The sequence below is a fragment of the Scomber japonicus genome, chromosome 17, assembly GCF_027409825.1.
Source record: "Scomber japonicus isolate fScoJap1 chromosome 17, fScoJap1.pri, whole genome shotgun sequence".
NCBI lineage: Eukaryota > Metazoa > Chordata > Actinopteri > Scombriformes > Scombridae > Scomber > Scomber japonicus.
In genome coordinates this window covers 16,523,714-16,540,265 of record NC_070594.1, presented here as the reverse complement: position 1 = coordinate 16,540,265, position 16,552 = coordinate 16,523,714, and the positions used below count along the sequence as shown (strand labels likewise).

The 16,552-nt window shown below is 38.6% G+C and overlaps 2 protein-coding genes and 1 pseudogene across 2 annotated transcripts; all 3 read left to right on the top strand.

Moving 5' to 3' along the window:
• Window positions 1-550: 550 nt before the first annotated feature.
• Window positions 551-5,562, top strand: LOC128376830 (eukaryotic translation initiation factor 4 gamma 3-like; annotated as a pseudogene).
• Window positions 5,529-8,659, top strand: LOC128377068 (zinc-binding protein A33-like). The gene is made up of 7 exons (XM_053336955.1): window positions 5,529-5,588; window positions 5,728-6,160; window positions 6,250-6,345; window positions 6,423-6,653; window positions 6,743-6,765; window positions 7,414-7,532; window positions 7,676-8,659. Exons 2-7 carry the CDS (start codon window positions 5,756-5,758, stop codon window positions 8,218-8,220), a joined length of 1,419 nt encoding a protein of 472 aa, XP_053192930.1. The 5' UTR covers window positions 5,529-5,588; window positions 5,728-5,755; the 3' UTR covers window positions 8,221-8,659.
• A 352-nt stretch (window positions 8,660-9,011) lies between these two features.
• Window positions 9,012-11,534, top strand: LOC128377154 (zinc-binding protein A33-like). Its single transcript, XM_053337062.1, has 6 exons — window positions 9,012-9,666; window positions 9,756-9,851; window positions 9,929-10,159; window positions 10,262-10,284; window positions 10,714-10,832; window positions 10,946-11,534. The coding sequence occupies exons 1-6, from the start codon at window positions 9,262-9,264 to the stop codon at window positions 11,461-11,463; spliced, it is 1,392 nt and encodes a 463-aa protein (XP_053193037.1). The 5' UTR covers window positions 9,012-9,261; the 3' UTR covers window positions 11,464-11,534.
• The last annotated feature ends 5,018 nt before the right edge of the window (window positions 11,535-16,552 follow it).

Below are 16,552 nucleotides of genomic sequence, written 5' to 3'. Positions count from 1 at the left end.
TAAAATATGTATGGTGTGGCCTGGAAAATCTAAACTAGCCTATACTGATAAAAATATAAGTGTCTGGTAAGTACAGACTATAGCATTACCAATAAAGGAAAAACACATACATTATTTCTTTTTAAAAATGTATTTTCCCCTTAGATTTTCCCCAAACATAAATAGTAGCAATATAATTTTTCAAACTATTTCACTGGTAATCTTTGACTGCTATTTTTCTTTCAGGTTCCTTTGTTACCTTCCAGAACCAGAGAATCCATCAGGAGCCTGAATCGATAAAGCCAAACACCTGGGGAACCTGCTGTTCACAGTCTGGGGGAAGATGAGGAATATAATACAGTACAGTGAGTAATGTATCCATCATGCCATATATTGACACTCAAAGCTGAAGTTGTATTGCTGGTAATTTACTTATGCAGTAAAAGCAATATAAAGAATCAGATAAACTAACTCTCATCTTTTCCATTCAGCTCCTGTAACTCTGGACACAAATAAAGGACAAGGCAAACCTTTTACTCAATCAAAGAATTTTACTCATTCGACATCCAGAATGAAGGCCCAGAAGCTCCCTTACAACCCAGAGAGACAATTTGACTTGACTGTTCTCGGATATAAAGCTCTGGGAAACAGAGCGAAAAGATTTTAGCTCTGGGAAACAGAACTGTGATGATGAGGTGAGAATTATTGAGCTGTTGGTGTGACAGCTAGAAACAAGCATCAAACCTATGAAAAGGTTTGAGGCATTTACCTGTGTGGTATGTTTACCCATAACCCTTCGTATGATCTTCCTTCAGAGAAACACACACATTTTTTTTAAAGGTCAGAGTGCAATTAGATTATGATATTATGTTGATAGGAAAAACACCTCATTTAATATACCTTCAAAGAACATGTTTCGAGATGCGCAAAAATCCCTCTAGCTGAATTGCCAGTAAAATGATATAAACAAAAATATAGTAAACAAAAATGCAGGATCACCTAAGGAACCACTAGGTTAGAAATGCACTCACTTTCTCACCAATCTGACTCCTTTTGCCTTGCTGCCAGTATTATTAAATCACTGCTCTCCCCTCTGTTCAGCTCATTATCTCTGTGTGTATGGGTTTGTTTGTGTGCGTGTGTGTCGGTGAATTATAATATTCAGCTGAAAAAGGCTGAGAATGCCTGGAAACCTGGCATGGAGAGACAGCTCTCCCCATAGGACCCAGAGGTGCAGAAAAAAGAGATATAGCCAAAAAGATACAGACATGCACACAGGCAAAAGACACCAAAGATACAAAAAGGAAAGAAGAAAAAAGAAAAAAAGTATCAGCTATCTGAACCAGACTGAGTTCAAAAGTTTCAATTAACCTACCAATTACTTTACATGATTAACAGACAGTTGTGAAGAAAAGTTCTCCTTTTATCAATGTGGAATAAGAAGTGGTGTTCTTTATCAAAAACTCATCAACAATAGCCAGGCCTTCAGTAGAGTAAGTTTTGATTGATGTGATTGATTGGTGACCTCCTCAGGAGCTCTTCAGGAAGGTACGCAGCACCCTGAACAAGATAACACCTCAGACGTTTAGCCAGCTCATGAGGCAGATGACAGAACTGGCCATCAACACAGAGGAGAGGCTCAAAGGAGTTATTGACCTTGTCTTTGAGAAGGCCATGAATGAGCCCAGCTTCTCTGTGGTTTATTCAAACATGTGACGTTGCCTCATGGGGGTGAGCAATGACACATCCATTATGATCAGAGAAGAAGAGTGTGTAGAATTTAGGGTATTATGAATAATTCTTATTTCAATTATGTTCCATTTACCATACAGAAAAGGTGACACAGGAATTGTAGTTCAAAAATGATTTTAAAAGTAAAAAATGTCAGAATTCCAAACAAATAACTTTAAAAATCTCTTAAACAACAGATGTTTTAGTTCATCACTTGTCTTTATACTTCTGTTTCTTTACAATGTCCAATTTGTCTACTGTTCATGTACAGCTTAAAGTGCCACTAACAGACAAATGTGGAACCTTTGTGAACTTTCGCAAGCTGCTACTAAACTGCTGCCACAAAGAGTTTGAAGAGATGTGTCAGAGGAATCAGAACAAGCTGGACTCTGCTGCATTGGTACGTGACCTATGAATGACTCTGATGTGACCAATTTATAACTGTTCCCAGTTACTTTCAATAGAGGTGATCCTATAGAGAAAGAAACTTCTAACTATGGATGATGTCTCGTAGAGCATTTTTGTGAGGAAGGAATGACATTGCTGCATTTCCCCGTCTACCTCAGTCTACGGAACATGAGCAGCTTCCAGCGGAGCTGGAGGAGGCCAAGGACGAGGCCCAAAGGTGTTCCATCCGCAACATTAAGTTCATTGGTGAACTTTTCGAGTTAAAAATGTTGACAGAGGTCATCATGCACGATTGTGTGGTGAAACTACTGCTCACCACCATCGGCAAGGACCTCGACTACGAGAAGACCAATGTGAGTCAGAAAAGAAAAAGTTGCTATATGAAGTCAGCAGGAGTTAATGCTTACTAATATTCTAGGTTTGTGTTTGAGGGTGTCACTTGAATTAAATCAGAATCTGCACTGCTGCAATTGCAACTGTGGACATTGTAGTGGATCAGACAGCCTCCAAAAGAAGGTATCTGAAGTATTTGGTATATAAATGAAATCAACATCTTGAGTCTAAGCCTATAGCAGCATAAACTAGGAGCTCATCCAGGACAAGCCTGGCCAGCCCTAATTATAAGCTTTATCAAAAAGGAAGTTTTTAAGCCTACTCTTAAATGTAGAGAGAGGGTGTCTGCCCTCCGGACCGAATCTGGGAGATGGTTCCATTGGAGAGGAGCCTGATAGCTGAAGCCTCTGCCTCCCATTCTACTTTTAGAGATACTAGGAACCACAAGTAGGCCTGCATGCTGGGAGCGCAGTGATCTGGTAGGTACATAGGGTACTATAAGCTCTTTAAGATTATGATGGAGCCTGACCATTAAGAGCTTTAAAAGTGAGATGAAGGATTTCAAATTCTATTCTAGATTTTACGGGAAGCCAATGGAGTGAAGCCAAAATAGGAGTAATATGATCTCTCTTTCTAGTTTTTGTCAGAACGCGTGCAGCTGCATTCTGGACCAGCTGGAGAGTCTTTAGAGATTTGTTAGGACAGCTTGATAATTATAAATTACAATAATCCAGCCTAGAAGTAACAAATGCATGGACTAGTTTTTCAGCATCATTTTGAGACAGGATATGTCTGATTTTTGAATGCAGATGAAAAAAAGCAATCCTTGAAATTTGTTTTATATGGGAATTAAAGGACAAATCTTGGTCATATATATCTCCTAGGTTCCTTACAGTGGTGCTGGAGGCCAGAGTAATGGCATCCAGAGTAGTTATATCATTAGATAATATGTTTCTGAGGTGTTTAGGGCCAAGCACAATAACTATAGTTTTTTCTGAGTTTAATAACAGGAAGTTGCAGGTCATCCAGGCCTTTATTTCCTTAATGCATGTTTGTAGTTTAGTAAACTGGTTGATTTCATTTGGCTTTATTGATAGATATAATTGAGTATGGTCTGCATAACAATGAAAATGTATTGAGTGTTTCCAAATAATGTTTCCTGAAGGAAGCATATATAAGGAGAATAGTATTGGTCGAAGCACTGAACCCTGAGGAACATTTGCATGGAGGATTTATCATTAACATTTACAAACTGAAATCTGTCAGATAAATACCATTTAAACCATTTTAATGTTGTTCCTTTAATGCCAATTGATTGTTCAAGTCTCTGCAACAGGATTTACCTTTCGAACAATAGTGTCGAAGGCAGCACTAAGATCTAACAGGACGAGGACAGAGAGAAGTCCATTGTCTGATGAGGTTAAAAGGTCACTTGAAACTTTTACTAGTGCGGTCTCTGTGCTATGATGAGCTCTAAATCCAGACTGAAAGTCCTCAAATGAGCTGTCATTATGTGGAAAGTTACACAGCTGATTGGCGACTGCTTTCTCAAGGATCTTAGAGAGAAAGGGGAGGTTAAATATAGGCCTATAGTTGACTAAAACCTCTGAATCAAGAGTAGGCTTTTTAAGAAGTGGTTTAAGAGTTGGAGTAGTCTGTTGGAAAGCGTTTCACACAAAAATCTGTAATGAATATTGAACTTAGAATACTTTATTCTAAATTTGGGGACAGTTCTTAACATGGGAGACCATGTCTTTTGACTTGAAATGGTAGCCCAGGTTTCTAAAACTAGTGAACCATTGGGGAACATCATTATGGAACCTGGGGTTACGTTATGGTTACATTACCACAAGTCTATCATCACGGTAGCAACTTGCCTGTGACAGACTCACCTGTCACTCGAATTGGCCACACCATAAATTTAAGCCTTAATAAAAACAGATGAGTTACATAAACATTCACCCACAATTCATGTCACGAATGGGGAAATTAGCTATAGAGACCAAAATCATTTTTGCCAGACTGTAAACATCTTTATTTCTGCTGTAAAGTTAGTGATTTTAACATGGAGGTCTATAGGAATTGACTTGCTTTGGGAGACAACCTAACGTGGCCACTTAAACAACTGTAGCCTTTGATACTTCCAAGTTGGCTTTTTTAAAGCCCTGGAGGTTGCCACTTGTATGTAATGAAATTAGATTTTATTCGTTCAGTCATCATCACTGGACTGCACTGGGGTCACTGATTGGGAATCAGAATTTCATTCTCTTGTGTATGCAAAGGCACAGTGAAAATGACAATAAACTTGAACTTGAACTTGAAATCATATCAAATATAGATATTTATTTGGGAAATCTTGTGCTATGATTCAACTAAGTTCTCTAGTTTCCAGTTATCATTATTTCTTTGTTCTCTGCAGGAGGATGTCCAGTGTGTGAATGATCTTGACTTGGGTTCCCAGTTGCACATCTTTGTGTGCGTTGGGGTGGAGTCGACCCTGGAGCACAGTCAGATCATACGTAACCACATGGGTCAGCTCCTGTTCCAGCTGGTGCAGCATGGAATCCTGCCTAAACCCCAGTTCTACAAAGGGTCAGTTCACCTGCATCCTGTTGTGACATATTCATAATTTCGAATTTACACCAATTACTTTAGTGATTACAATTAATTCAAAATCACTCCGTATTTATCATTAGATTAAAATCTCCATTTAATTATTGCATTTACCCTAAGAGAGACCCTGTACCTTGATTTATGCCTGCCCTTTTGAGTTTAATGTTCCTCTTCTCCCTGAGATAGTGACATGTACAAAGTCTGCAGGTTAGAGCTCACTATGTCACAGGTTTTAGTCCATTAGTCTAGTCTTTTATACTTACCATGCAAAACATTTGAGCAAAGGTACTGAGAAAAAAACAGGAGAAATCTGATAAGTGGGAATATTCCTTTCTTCATTTATTGGCCATGTTAATGTGTAACTGTTTATCTCACTGGGCAGGGTTTGACCCTCTGAAATAGAAAAAATGAAAAACCCCTCCCTTTTTACACAGAGAGCCAGAGGAAGTGACTGTGAGTCAGCACTGGAAACTGCTCGTGTCAATGTACTACCACTAGAAGAGAATAAGGAAGACAACCGAGGGGTGAGTATGTAGGTGCATATATACTAAGATTTCAAGGGGGCTTATTGATACAACTGTAACTGAATTACTGTATGTGAGCACTCTACAAGTGAATCTGTGAAAGTGAAAGTAAGTTGGCTGTCTGTGTTCATACAAACAGGAAGAGAACCACAGAAGACAACAACAGAATGGCTGCAAGTGAATCACCATCTGAAATGGACTGCACCTGTCCTGTGTGCTGTGACATATTTAACGATCCTGTAGTCTTGTTGTGCGGTCACAGCTTTTGTAAGTACTGTCTTCAGGAGTGGTGGAGACAGAGTACCCTCCAGACATGCCCGGTCTGTAAGGAAATATTTCCGATGGCTCAGCCTCCACGTAATCTGGCACTGAAAAATCTCTCTGATACCCTGAGACAAGAGAGGAGTCAGAGAGGTTCATCAAGATCTAAAGAGCTCTGCAGTCTGCACGGTGAGAAACTCAAACTCTTCTGTCAGGATGATCAAGAACTCATCTGTGTGATCTGTAGGGATGCAAAAAAACATAAGCAACATAACTGTGTCCCCATCAATGAAGCAGCAGAAGACCATAGGGTAAGCAATATATTTTAATATATTAACTGAGAGGTTCTGTGTTTGGTACATTTAGAAATAATTATGTGTTATTCTTGTTATACTTATAGACCAAACTGAAGGTTAAGCTGATGCATTTAAAAACCAAACGGGGGTCATTCGAAAAAGAAAAAGTCAAGTGTGATAAAATGGCCAGCCACATCACGGTAAGTCACTAACATGATGGTTTAATCGATGGCCAGCATCATGTAGTCTACTTTAGTCAAAAAGTGTCTCTCCTCAGCTCCAGGCCCAACAGACTGAGAAGGGGATAAAAGAGGAGTTTCAAAAGCTGTACCAGTTTCTGCGGGCAGAAGAGACTGCAAGGATTGATGCTGTGAGGAAAGAGGCGACGCTCAAGAGTGAAGCAATGAAGATCAGGATTGTGAATCTGACTGCAGAGATCTCCTCACTTTCAGACAATATCAAAACCATGGAGGGAGACATAAAAGCTGAAGATATCTCATTCATGCTGGTAATCAGTGATCACTTGTGTCAATGTAGCAACATGTAGTAAACTTAGATCCATTGATTTGTTTTTGTTTTTTCTCCTTTATTTCACAGAATGTCCAATCTTCTATGAAGCGGTAAGTGGCTTTGTATTCTGACACTGAACAACTGAAACAAGCAAAGCAACATTTTGTATATTTTCCTTGCAGTTTTTGTTTGCACTGCCTACATGCATTTTGTCTTTAGTACTTAAGTACATTTTTGGGACACCTACAAACAATTCCCCGAACATAGCACACTTTTGTCTGCAATAATTGGCAACAATACAAAATCTTCTTTCATCAACATTAGGCTGTTAGATTGATTACACTCTCACCTATTGATACTACTAATCATTTTCTCTGTGTTTGAATGTTTATCAATATATTTTTCACACACACAGACAACAATTACACACCTCACTATAACCCCTATTCACCTGGATGCAATTGTCTTATAGATAAAATGTAAAAGAAAACTAAAATATGCTAAAATATGGCATTTTTACTCACTGGCCTGGAAAATCTACAGTAGCCTATACTGATAAAAAAGGAATATATTTAGATTTAATTTGTTGGGCATAGCATTAGCATTAAGTAAAAAGTAATGAATTCCTCTTAATTACTATTTCTTAATTTCCTCTTAATTTTACTATTACTATTTTTTGCTTATATTGAGTGATTTGTTATATCATGAGTGCATTTAAAATATCACTGTTAATTGTTAGTTATCTAATATTCTTTTAGGTCCCAATGCAACCTGCCAGAACCAGAGACTCCATCAGGAGCCCTTATCGATGAGGCCAAACACCTGGGGAACCTACTGTTCACAGTCTGGTGGAGGATGAAAAACATAATCCAGTACAGTAAGCAATTGCTGATTTTTAATCCTCAGTAGCATGTATAGGTAACTACTGTAATGATCTTGCTTACCATAGCAAAACCATGCCTTTAGTAAAAGCTTTACTTCTCCATGTTAATAAACTTTCCATTTTGTTTCTATCTGAAGCTCCTGTAACTCTGGACCCCAACTCTGGCGACCCATTATTGACTGTATCAGAAAACATGACCCGTTCAACAGTAAGAGACCAGAGTCAGCGGCTCCCTCAAAACCCTGAAAGGCTAGGCAATTGGGGTATTCTTGGCTCTGAGTGCTTTACCTCTGGGAAACACAGCTGGGATATAGAGGTGGACAAGGACTATGATGAAGAGGTCAATGACTGGAATTGGTATGCTGGTGTGGCTACTAGACCCAAGCATGGAACCTCTGCAAAGATCTGGGGCATCAAAACGTGCATGTGTAGTGATGTATTATATGAACATACCCCAGGGGATGATGCAAAAACTGTACAGACACACTTCTCTTTATTTCCACAGAAGGTGAGAGTGCAGCTAGATTATGAGCAAGGAATACTATCTTTTATTGACCAGAATGCGAAAACATGTGTACACACTATCAAACACACTTTCACAGAACCTGTTTTTCCATATTTCTGTAAGAATACAAAAATCCTTCCAGCTGACTTGTCAGTGACAGTGAGACAGCCCAAATAAGCATGCTGCATTACTGCATTAGATCGAACAACAAGCTGAGGCCCTGACATGGCTGGGTTTTGGCTATGTGTTAATGTTGTATAACTTAGAAATTCAAAGGCTTGTGTCACATTAAGTACAACATTTTTTTTCATCATATCTATGATTGAATTATTTTGAATTTCCATATAGATTATGTTGCTCTGATATTAGTACATAGTTATAAATCTTGTTCTCTCTCTGTAACTTTGTGTCATGTCAGTAGCCAATGTCATGTTAACCTTGGTGTAAAAGTTTTTTTTCTTTTACTTTCTTAAAGGGTTAACCCAATTGATTTTACACATGAAGTTCTGTTTACTTGTCATGAGGATAACTTTTCAGCCTTTAAAACCAGTTTTAGAAAAAATTAAGAAAATAAGCCTGATGATGTCATGAGGGTTTAGACTGGAAATGATTTACAGAGAGCAAACTGGAGGTGTGGACTTTGTTTGACTTTCTCCCTAAGATAGTGACATCTACAAAATCTACAGGTTAAAGCTCACTATGTTTGCGATTAAGTCACAATTTGTTTATTGAGTATGGGTCAATACTATTGTTAAATTAGTCTAGTTATACTAGACTAATGCCAAAGTATCTGAGCAAAAGTACTGAGGAAAAACAGGAGAAATAAAATGATAAGGACTATTTCTTTCTTCATTCTTTGACCATGTGAATGTGCAATTATTGAACTCACATGGAGGGGCAGACCTTCAGAGATAGAAAAAAGCAAAAAGCTAAAGCTCCTCCCTTTTTACACAAAAACAGGAAGAAGTGACTACAAGTCCAGACTGAAAGCTGCTTGTCTTAATGTACTAAAACAGAGGAAAATAGTGAAGATAATCCTGGAGTGCGTATGTATGTGAATATATACTAAGATTTCAAGGGTGTTTATTGATAAAACTGTAACTACATTTCTGAAAGGGAGCACTGTTGGAGCAAATAGTGAATCTGTGAAAGTGAAAAAAAGTTGGCTGACGGAGAGTTTATACAAGCAGTAAAAGAACCACAGAAGACAACAACAGAATGGCTGCCAGTGAATCAGCATCTGAAATGGACTGCAGCTGTCCTGTGTGCTGTGACATATTTAAGGATCCTGTAGTCTTGTTGTGCGGTCACAGTTTTTGTAAGTACTGTCTTCAGGAATGGTGGAGACAGAGTAGATGCAAGACATGCCCGGTCTGTAAGGAAATATTTCCAATGGCTCAGCCTCCACGTAATCTGGCACTGAGAAATCTTTCTGACACCTTGAGACAAGAGAGGAGTCAGAGAGGTTCATCAGGATCTAAAGAGCTCTGCAGTCTGCACGGTGAGAAACTCAAACTCTTCTGTCAGGATGATCAAGAACTCATCTGTGTGATCTGTAGGGATGCAAAAAAACATAAGCAACATAACTGTGTCCCCATCAATGAAGCAGTAGAAGACTACAGGGTAAGCCATATAGTTTAATATATTAACTGAGAGGTTCTGTGTTTGGTACATTTAGAAATAATTATTTTTTATTATTGTTATACTTATAGACCAAACTGAAGGTTAAGCTGATGCATTTAAAAACCAAACGGGGGTCATTCGAAAAAGAAAAAGTCAAGTGTGATAAAATGGCCAGCCACATCACAGTAAGTCACTAACATGATGGTTTAATCGATGGCCAGCATCATGTAGTCTACTTTAGTCAAAAAGTGTCTCTCCTCAGCTCCAGGCCCAACAGACTGAGAAGGGGATAAAAGAGGAGTTTCAAAAGCTGTACCAGTTTCTGCGGGCAGAAGAGACTGCAAGGATTGATGCTTTGAGGAAAGAGGCGACGCTCAAGAGTGAAGCAATGAAGATCAGGATTGTGAATCTGACTGCAGAGATCTCCTCACTCTCAGACAAAATCAAAACCATGGAAGGAGAAATGAAAGCTGAAGACTTCTCATTCATGCTGGTAATCAGTGATCACTTGCGTCAGTATGTAGATCTAAATATTCAACATATAGCAAAGTCAAATGTATTGATTTTTTATTGTATTTTCTCCTTTATTTCATAGAATGTCAAATCCTCTGTGGAGTGGTAAGTGGCTTCATCAACACTTTTGAAGACATTAAACAACTGAAAGAAGTGACATGTTTATATTTGTCTTGCAGTTTTTGCTAGCACTGTTAACATGCATTTTGTCTGAAGTACTTGAAATATCAACTCACAACAGAAAAAGTCCAGTCTCTTACAGCTCTGACAATTATTGTCTTATAGATATTATAAAACTAAAATATGCTAAAATATGGCATGTCCATTCATTGGCCTGGAAAATCTACAGTAGCTGAAAAAATAAATGAAAATATCATACGGCTGTCTGGTGATCATATTGTTAACAATAAAGTAAAAAGTCAAATTAATTTCTCTTGAAATTTAATGATTTGTTATATAATTACTGCATAGTTCCAAACATAAATGCTACCAACATAGTGTTTCAGAATCCTTGACTACCTTGTATTCTTTCAGGTCCCAGTGCAACCTGCCACAACCAGAGACCCCATCAGGAGCCCTGATCGATGAGGCCAAATACCTGGGGAACCTACTCTTCACAGTCTGGAGGAAGATGAAGGATATAATACAATACAGTGTGTAATGTTTTTTTGACACTTAAATATACAGTTGTATTACTGGTAAATTACACAGTTAAAGCATTACTTGAAAAAAAGTCCTATCTCTAAACTCTCTTTCTCTCTTTCAGCTCCTGTAACATTCAACCCAAATACAAGTGGCAAATGTCTGACTCTATCAGAGAATTTGACTCGTGCAACATCCAGAATGAAAGCTCAGAAGCTCCCTGACAACCCAGAGAGAAAATCCGACTTAACTGTTATTGGATATGAAAGCTTTAGCTCTGGTAAACACAGCTGGGATGTGGAGGTGGACAAGAAGTATTGGGCTGTTGGTGTGACAGCTAGATACAAGCATCAAAACTCTGAAAAGGTTTGGGGCATTTCCCTGTATGGTTGTCAAGAGCTCATTGATCTTCATTCAAAACAAAAAAAAAGATATAATTTCTTATCTGAAACCTCATATCCAAAAATGGTCAGAGTGCAGTTAGATTATGATCATGGAATACTAAATTTTTTTTACTTCAACATGAAAACACCTTTACATACCATTCGATACACATTCACAGAACCTGTTTTTCCATATTTTATGGGATGTGAAAAAGTCCTTCCAGCTCAATTGTCAGTGAGGATAAGACAACCCAAATAGACACTCTGCATACTGTAAAGGTCAAACAAGATGAATTGCTTTATTTTGGGATATAGAATTGTATTGTATGTCACATTGGTCTGTAAGTCCTGAGCTTACCAGCTTGTATCTTTTTATTATAATAATTTATTATTTTTCCAAATTTCCATATTTTATTGTTAGGTTCTTAGTCTAGTTCTAATTTGTTTTACCTGTGTAGCCAATGACATGTTAACCTTGCAGTCAGCATTGTCAGTCATCATGCAGGTCTTCCCTGTTTTGTATTTAGTCTTCCTAAGTCTGCCTAAAAGGGGCACTGATTTTAAACATGCTATTCAATTTACTTGTTTTGAGAAGTACTATTCAGCTTACAAAAACAGATGTATTATCTCTGTTTTGGCTTTGGAGGAAGCCTGCCACAGTTTTTAAAAGTAATCCTGGTGATGTCATGAGTGGTTTGAGCTTGAGATATTTTTTTTTTTACAGAAAGTATTTGTGTTACAAACTGGAAGAAGAAGGGGATGGGGTTTGCAAGAAGTGGGCATTTCGATGAAAGAAATGGTCCAATGAAAGATCCTACTTACTGTAGTAACATTATGGAAGTGTGAAATCCAGTGTTTTTGGAGCTTGAGGTGAATCTGCTGAAAGTTATACTGCGATGATCTGATTTCAGTGGTCATATTAATGCAAATGAAACTGATGTTCAGAATTTATTAACTAATAAAAGTGAGCAGTTTAACTGTCATAAGATGAAGGTGCACCTAGTGCACTACTATGATGTAACTAACAATGGAGTCCAGGGTACTTGTAGTAACATGGGTTTGCTGATGACTTGTCTTTGTGATTGTGGTTGAGAGAAAAAATATGATCCACCTAAAAACAAACAAATAAACAAAAATGCAACTTTCAGTCAGTTTGAACATCTTCATTAGGAATCTCCAGTATTCCATTATGTCCCAGTGTGGCTAATGTCTGTCTACATACAAGCATAGCATGGGGATGAATCATTACAGTATGATGCAATGCCTAATGTCTCTATTGTACTGCCATCCGTCTCTCTCTCTCTTCTCTCTCTCTCTCTCTCTCTCTCTTTCTGTTCACTGCTGACACACTCACACACATGAGTGCGAATCCTTACACCGATACTGAATCTCAGTGGTATTACAGCTGGAATGCCTGCTATGTTTTTTCAACTAATGAAAGAATGAAGAAAAACAAACAGAGGGGCCAAATTAAAAGGGAAAAAAGTACTGAGAGAAGAAAATGTACAGAGGGAGAGAAGGAAATAGAGGGAGAAGGGGGCATACATGCGTCTCTCATTCAATTTGTATTTCTCTGCATGTTTTACATGATTAATCCAGTTTTCTCAGGGCCTAATGAAGGTTGTAGATCAGGGACTGACTGACACAACATCTGCTCAAATAATGGTCTTGGGCAGATTTTCCCCCTGATTACCCAAGATAAATTTCAAACTATATAAGTCTTTCATTAAGCAAAACTTGAGCGAATAAAGTGTGTCAGCCTGAGTGATTACTCCTCAATTAATTCAATTAGGCATTAGTTTAATTTAAAGGTTTGATATTAAGATAGATATTTACCAGACATGTTCTCTATCTTTATCCAAAGTTCAATTCATGAATGTAGGAGGAATTTTACTACCTACAACTCATTTGTCAGTATTTCAAAAACAGATATAACTTTCCCACAAAAAAAGTCATTTTAACAATGGACATCTTTAGGGTTCATAGTCAAAAATTATCCCTGAATGTCTTGAATGTAACTGAGCAATTTTGGATTTATTAATCTTTTTTCTTCTTTATCTTTTACTTTTTCTCACCATAAGTCAGCATTGCTCCTGTATAAACCATTGCTTTAGCTCAAAGGAATGACGGCAAACCAGCGTATCCAGCTTTTTTTCTTCTTCGTGAAAATCCCCTTTGAATTATCAATCATTCGATGTTGACCAGAGAGCACTGAGGAGCCACTGAGTAGACTACGTCACATATTATTTCACTGAATATCCCATTTTTCTACTAATCAGATGAAATAAACACATTAATCTGAGGAATTTCAAAGTGCTGGGCATTTTCTTTGAACCGTGTGGAAATTAGTTTTGTCCCCTAACATTGCAAAGAGAATCAATCACATTTAACATCAATGATTTAGATTTCATGAACTCAAAGGCATAACGTGTGTATAAACTATATTTATTGTAGGTGCACATATGTGTTAAACATGTAGGTTCTTTATGTGAGTCTGTTGATCATAAATCATACGCATGAGAGACAAAGAAGCAGAATATGAATGAGTCAGGATGGTGAGATCCACCTGACAACATGGCTCTGAACTGGAGCCAAAACAGTAAGTAGATATCAAGTTAAGGGACAAACAGAGAGAACACAAGAGAGACAAACAGAAGGAAGGGAAAGATGTGCCAATGGCCCCAAGGTTTGAGACAGAAGACAAAATAAAGTAACCCTGTCTGTCTGGACTATAGCACCTATGCAGTTTGACTTGGCTTGGCTTCTGAGTAGAAGACAGTGTGTGTTGGTATGTGTGTTATAGGGGGAGTATGGTGTTAAGCGAAAAGTTGCAGATGTAGGAGGAATGGGGGATTGCTGTATGTTGAAGAAAATAAGCTTAAAATGTAATCAACAATGAACATAGCATATGACCACTTCACAATTATTGGCGCGATGTAGTAATGTACAGATTCACTATGGACGCATGGAAATACACTTTTTGTGGTTGTTTTTCCATCTGCTCCTTGTTTTCAGGTCCCTTTTGGTCTTTTTTTTTTTTTTTGCTCATTTTATTGTGGTCTGGATATCTTCAAGAAACAGGACTCCAAACATCTCTCACTCTCCATCTCACAGGGTTTATTGTTTTGTTTGGCATTTATGTTTCGTTTTTGTCGGCAGGCAATCATTGAAGAATTTTGAGCAGCACGTGTCCTCAGCAATCATAATCATGAAATCCCTACTGGTCTGACACACATGTACGCACGCACGCATGCACACACACACACACACACACACGCACGCACACACACACACACACGCACACACAAGCACACACACACACAGACACACACACACACACACACACACACACACACACACACACACACACACACACACACAGGTCTGATTGCTACTCAGCCTGTTCTGTATAATGTTATAGATGCAGATTGAACATGTCAGTCAGGACCTCACAGGAGGACAGTGGTAGAGATGGTGGAGGAAGGAAGAATGAAGGAAGGAAGAGAAAAAAAATGTCAAGGAAAGGCTGTTTGCTTTTTGTAACAAATTAAGTACAAGGTTAAATATGACAGTGCATATAAGTACAGTGAGGCTGGATTTTAAAGACACATTTGACAATTAAGGCATGGTCTCATTTTCTGCAGTATTTCTCCACATGATTGACAGTGTTTTGTTAAAGTCCCCTGCTCCTCTCTCTCTAACGCACACACCGACACACACGCTTGCGCTGGCCAGCCTAGATGGTCAAGTGCTATGATAAAGTGCTGTCTGGTGTTCTCTCACTCTCTAAGCCCCTTGAGAGTAGATCAATACTCACTCAGCATCAAGTTACCGCTAATGTCTTCATGTTTTTAACCAGGCAGTGTGTGTGTCAGTGTGTGTGTTGTTAGTGAGCCTGTGCGTGTGTGTCTGGTTGTGTGTGTGTGTGTATCTCTCTGTCTGTGTGTGTGTATATGCATCTGCCCCTGGTGTGACCCAAGTTATAATTGTCATTAAATGTCAATGAAGGCAATAGGAAGAGCTGGACTCTGGAGATAAATACCAAAGCCCTGACTCACAGCGCCTCCTAAGGGGTCTTAATGGAAACTGCATCCTCAGGAAAGGCTCTATTTGCTGAATAGATCTCTCAACAGGAATTGAGAGATGCCCAAAAGCTGCAGCATAGATCTGGAAATACAGTAATACTGTTACAACAAAGTCCAGTAAAGCAAGAACCTTGATAATCCATCAATTTACAGAAACGCTGTGCGCACACAACCAGGGTGAGTACAGTAGGTCATCGGACAGTTAGGGTAATGATTTTAATATTCACATTAGTTTTCTTTTCCTAATAGATTTGGCAAGATGGTAAATTGGGGGCTGTCACTGTAGCCCACTGTAGTTGAGGAACTGAGCAAAAGCAAAAAGATGATAGAGAAAGAGTTTTAAACTGAGTGTTGCTGCTGTTGCTTATGTGTGTAGGTTGAGAAGAACTTTACATTAAGTTCCACAAAAGCTTATATTTGACCTTTGTGGTGTCCTATGCAGCACAGCACAGGAAGACTGACTATAAGCTACGGAACATCAGCATTTCTTATAGAAATAGTAATAGAAAAAGAAATACATTATCATAACCAGAGGAACTACAAACATAAGATCTAGGCTGTATAAAACGCGTCTTTTCCCTTTAATTATAAAAAATTTAAACAAAAAGGTGAATAATGTAGAAAGAACAATGCCACCTTAGACAGAAAAGCAACAGCAAGGTCTGCCAAGAAGCAGGTGTAAGAACAGACAGTATCCTCCTGAAAATAAGCTTAGATCACTATAATAAAAAAAGAAAATGTGCCCCCCCTTCTTGCACCTCCACCTCTCTCTATCCATTCCCTCATCTCTCCATCCCAATCAATCTCTCCTCCTTCCTGACTAATGCACTCTTTCATGTGATCTCCTATTTCTTCCCCTCTCTCTCTCTCTCTTTCTCTCTCTCTCTCTCTCTGCCGGCCTCTCTCCCTCACCCTGATGTCTCATGGCCCTTTTGTAGGCCCTCTACATTTTTGGGGGTAACGTGATCTCCCCCATTTCTCCCCAGGGTGGTCCGCTCCTCTCATTCAAACAACAAGCTCAGTCTGAATGGAGCTGCCAATGTGAGGGGGAGACAGAGAGAGAACAAGACTCAGGGAGAGGAAGGAGAAAAGTAGATAAAGTGTATGTAAATGAACCATTAAATCGCATCCTTATCCATTCATATCTTAAGCTGACGGGTTGGGTCTGCATACATAATGCATCACATCAAGTAAGTGGGTCCTGTGTGTGAGTGTGTGTGCGTGTGTGTGTGTTAATACTGTACCTGTGCCATCTGTTTTGGT

Excerpts from the sequence above, each read along its gene's own strand:
- LOC128377068 (XM_053336955.1), top strand. The coding sequence starts at position 5,756 with ATGGCTGCAAGTGAATCACCATCTGAAATGGACTGCACCTGTCCTGTG. Across the intron at positions 6,346-6,422 it reads AAATGGCCAGCCACATCACG|CTCCAGGCCCAACAGACTGA; the intron begins GTAAGTCACTAA and ends GTCTCTCCTCAG. Across the intron at positions 6,654-6,742 it reads AAGATATCTCATTCATGCTG|AATGTCCAATCTTCTATGAA; the intron begins GTAATCAGTGAT and ends TTTATTTCACAG.
- LOC128377154 (XM_053337062.1), top strand. The coding sequence starts at position 9,262 with ATGGCTGCCAGTGAATCAGCATCTGAAATGGACTGCAGCTGTCCTGTG. Across the intron at positions 9,667-9,755 it reads AAGCAGTAGAAGACTACAGG|ACCAAACTGAAGGTTAAGCT; the intron begins GTAAGCCATATA and ends TTATACTTATAG. Across the intron at positions 10,160-10,261 it reads AAGACTTCTCATTCATGCTG|AATGTCAAATCCTCTGTGGA; the intron begins GTAATCAGTGAT and ends TTTATTTCATAG.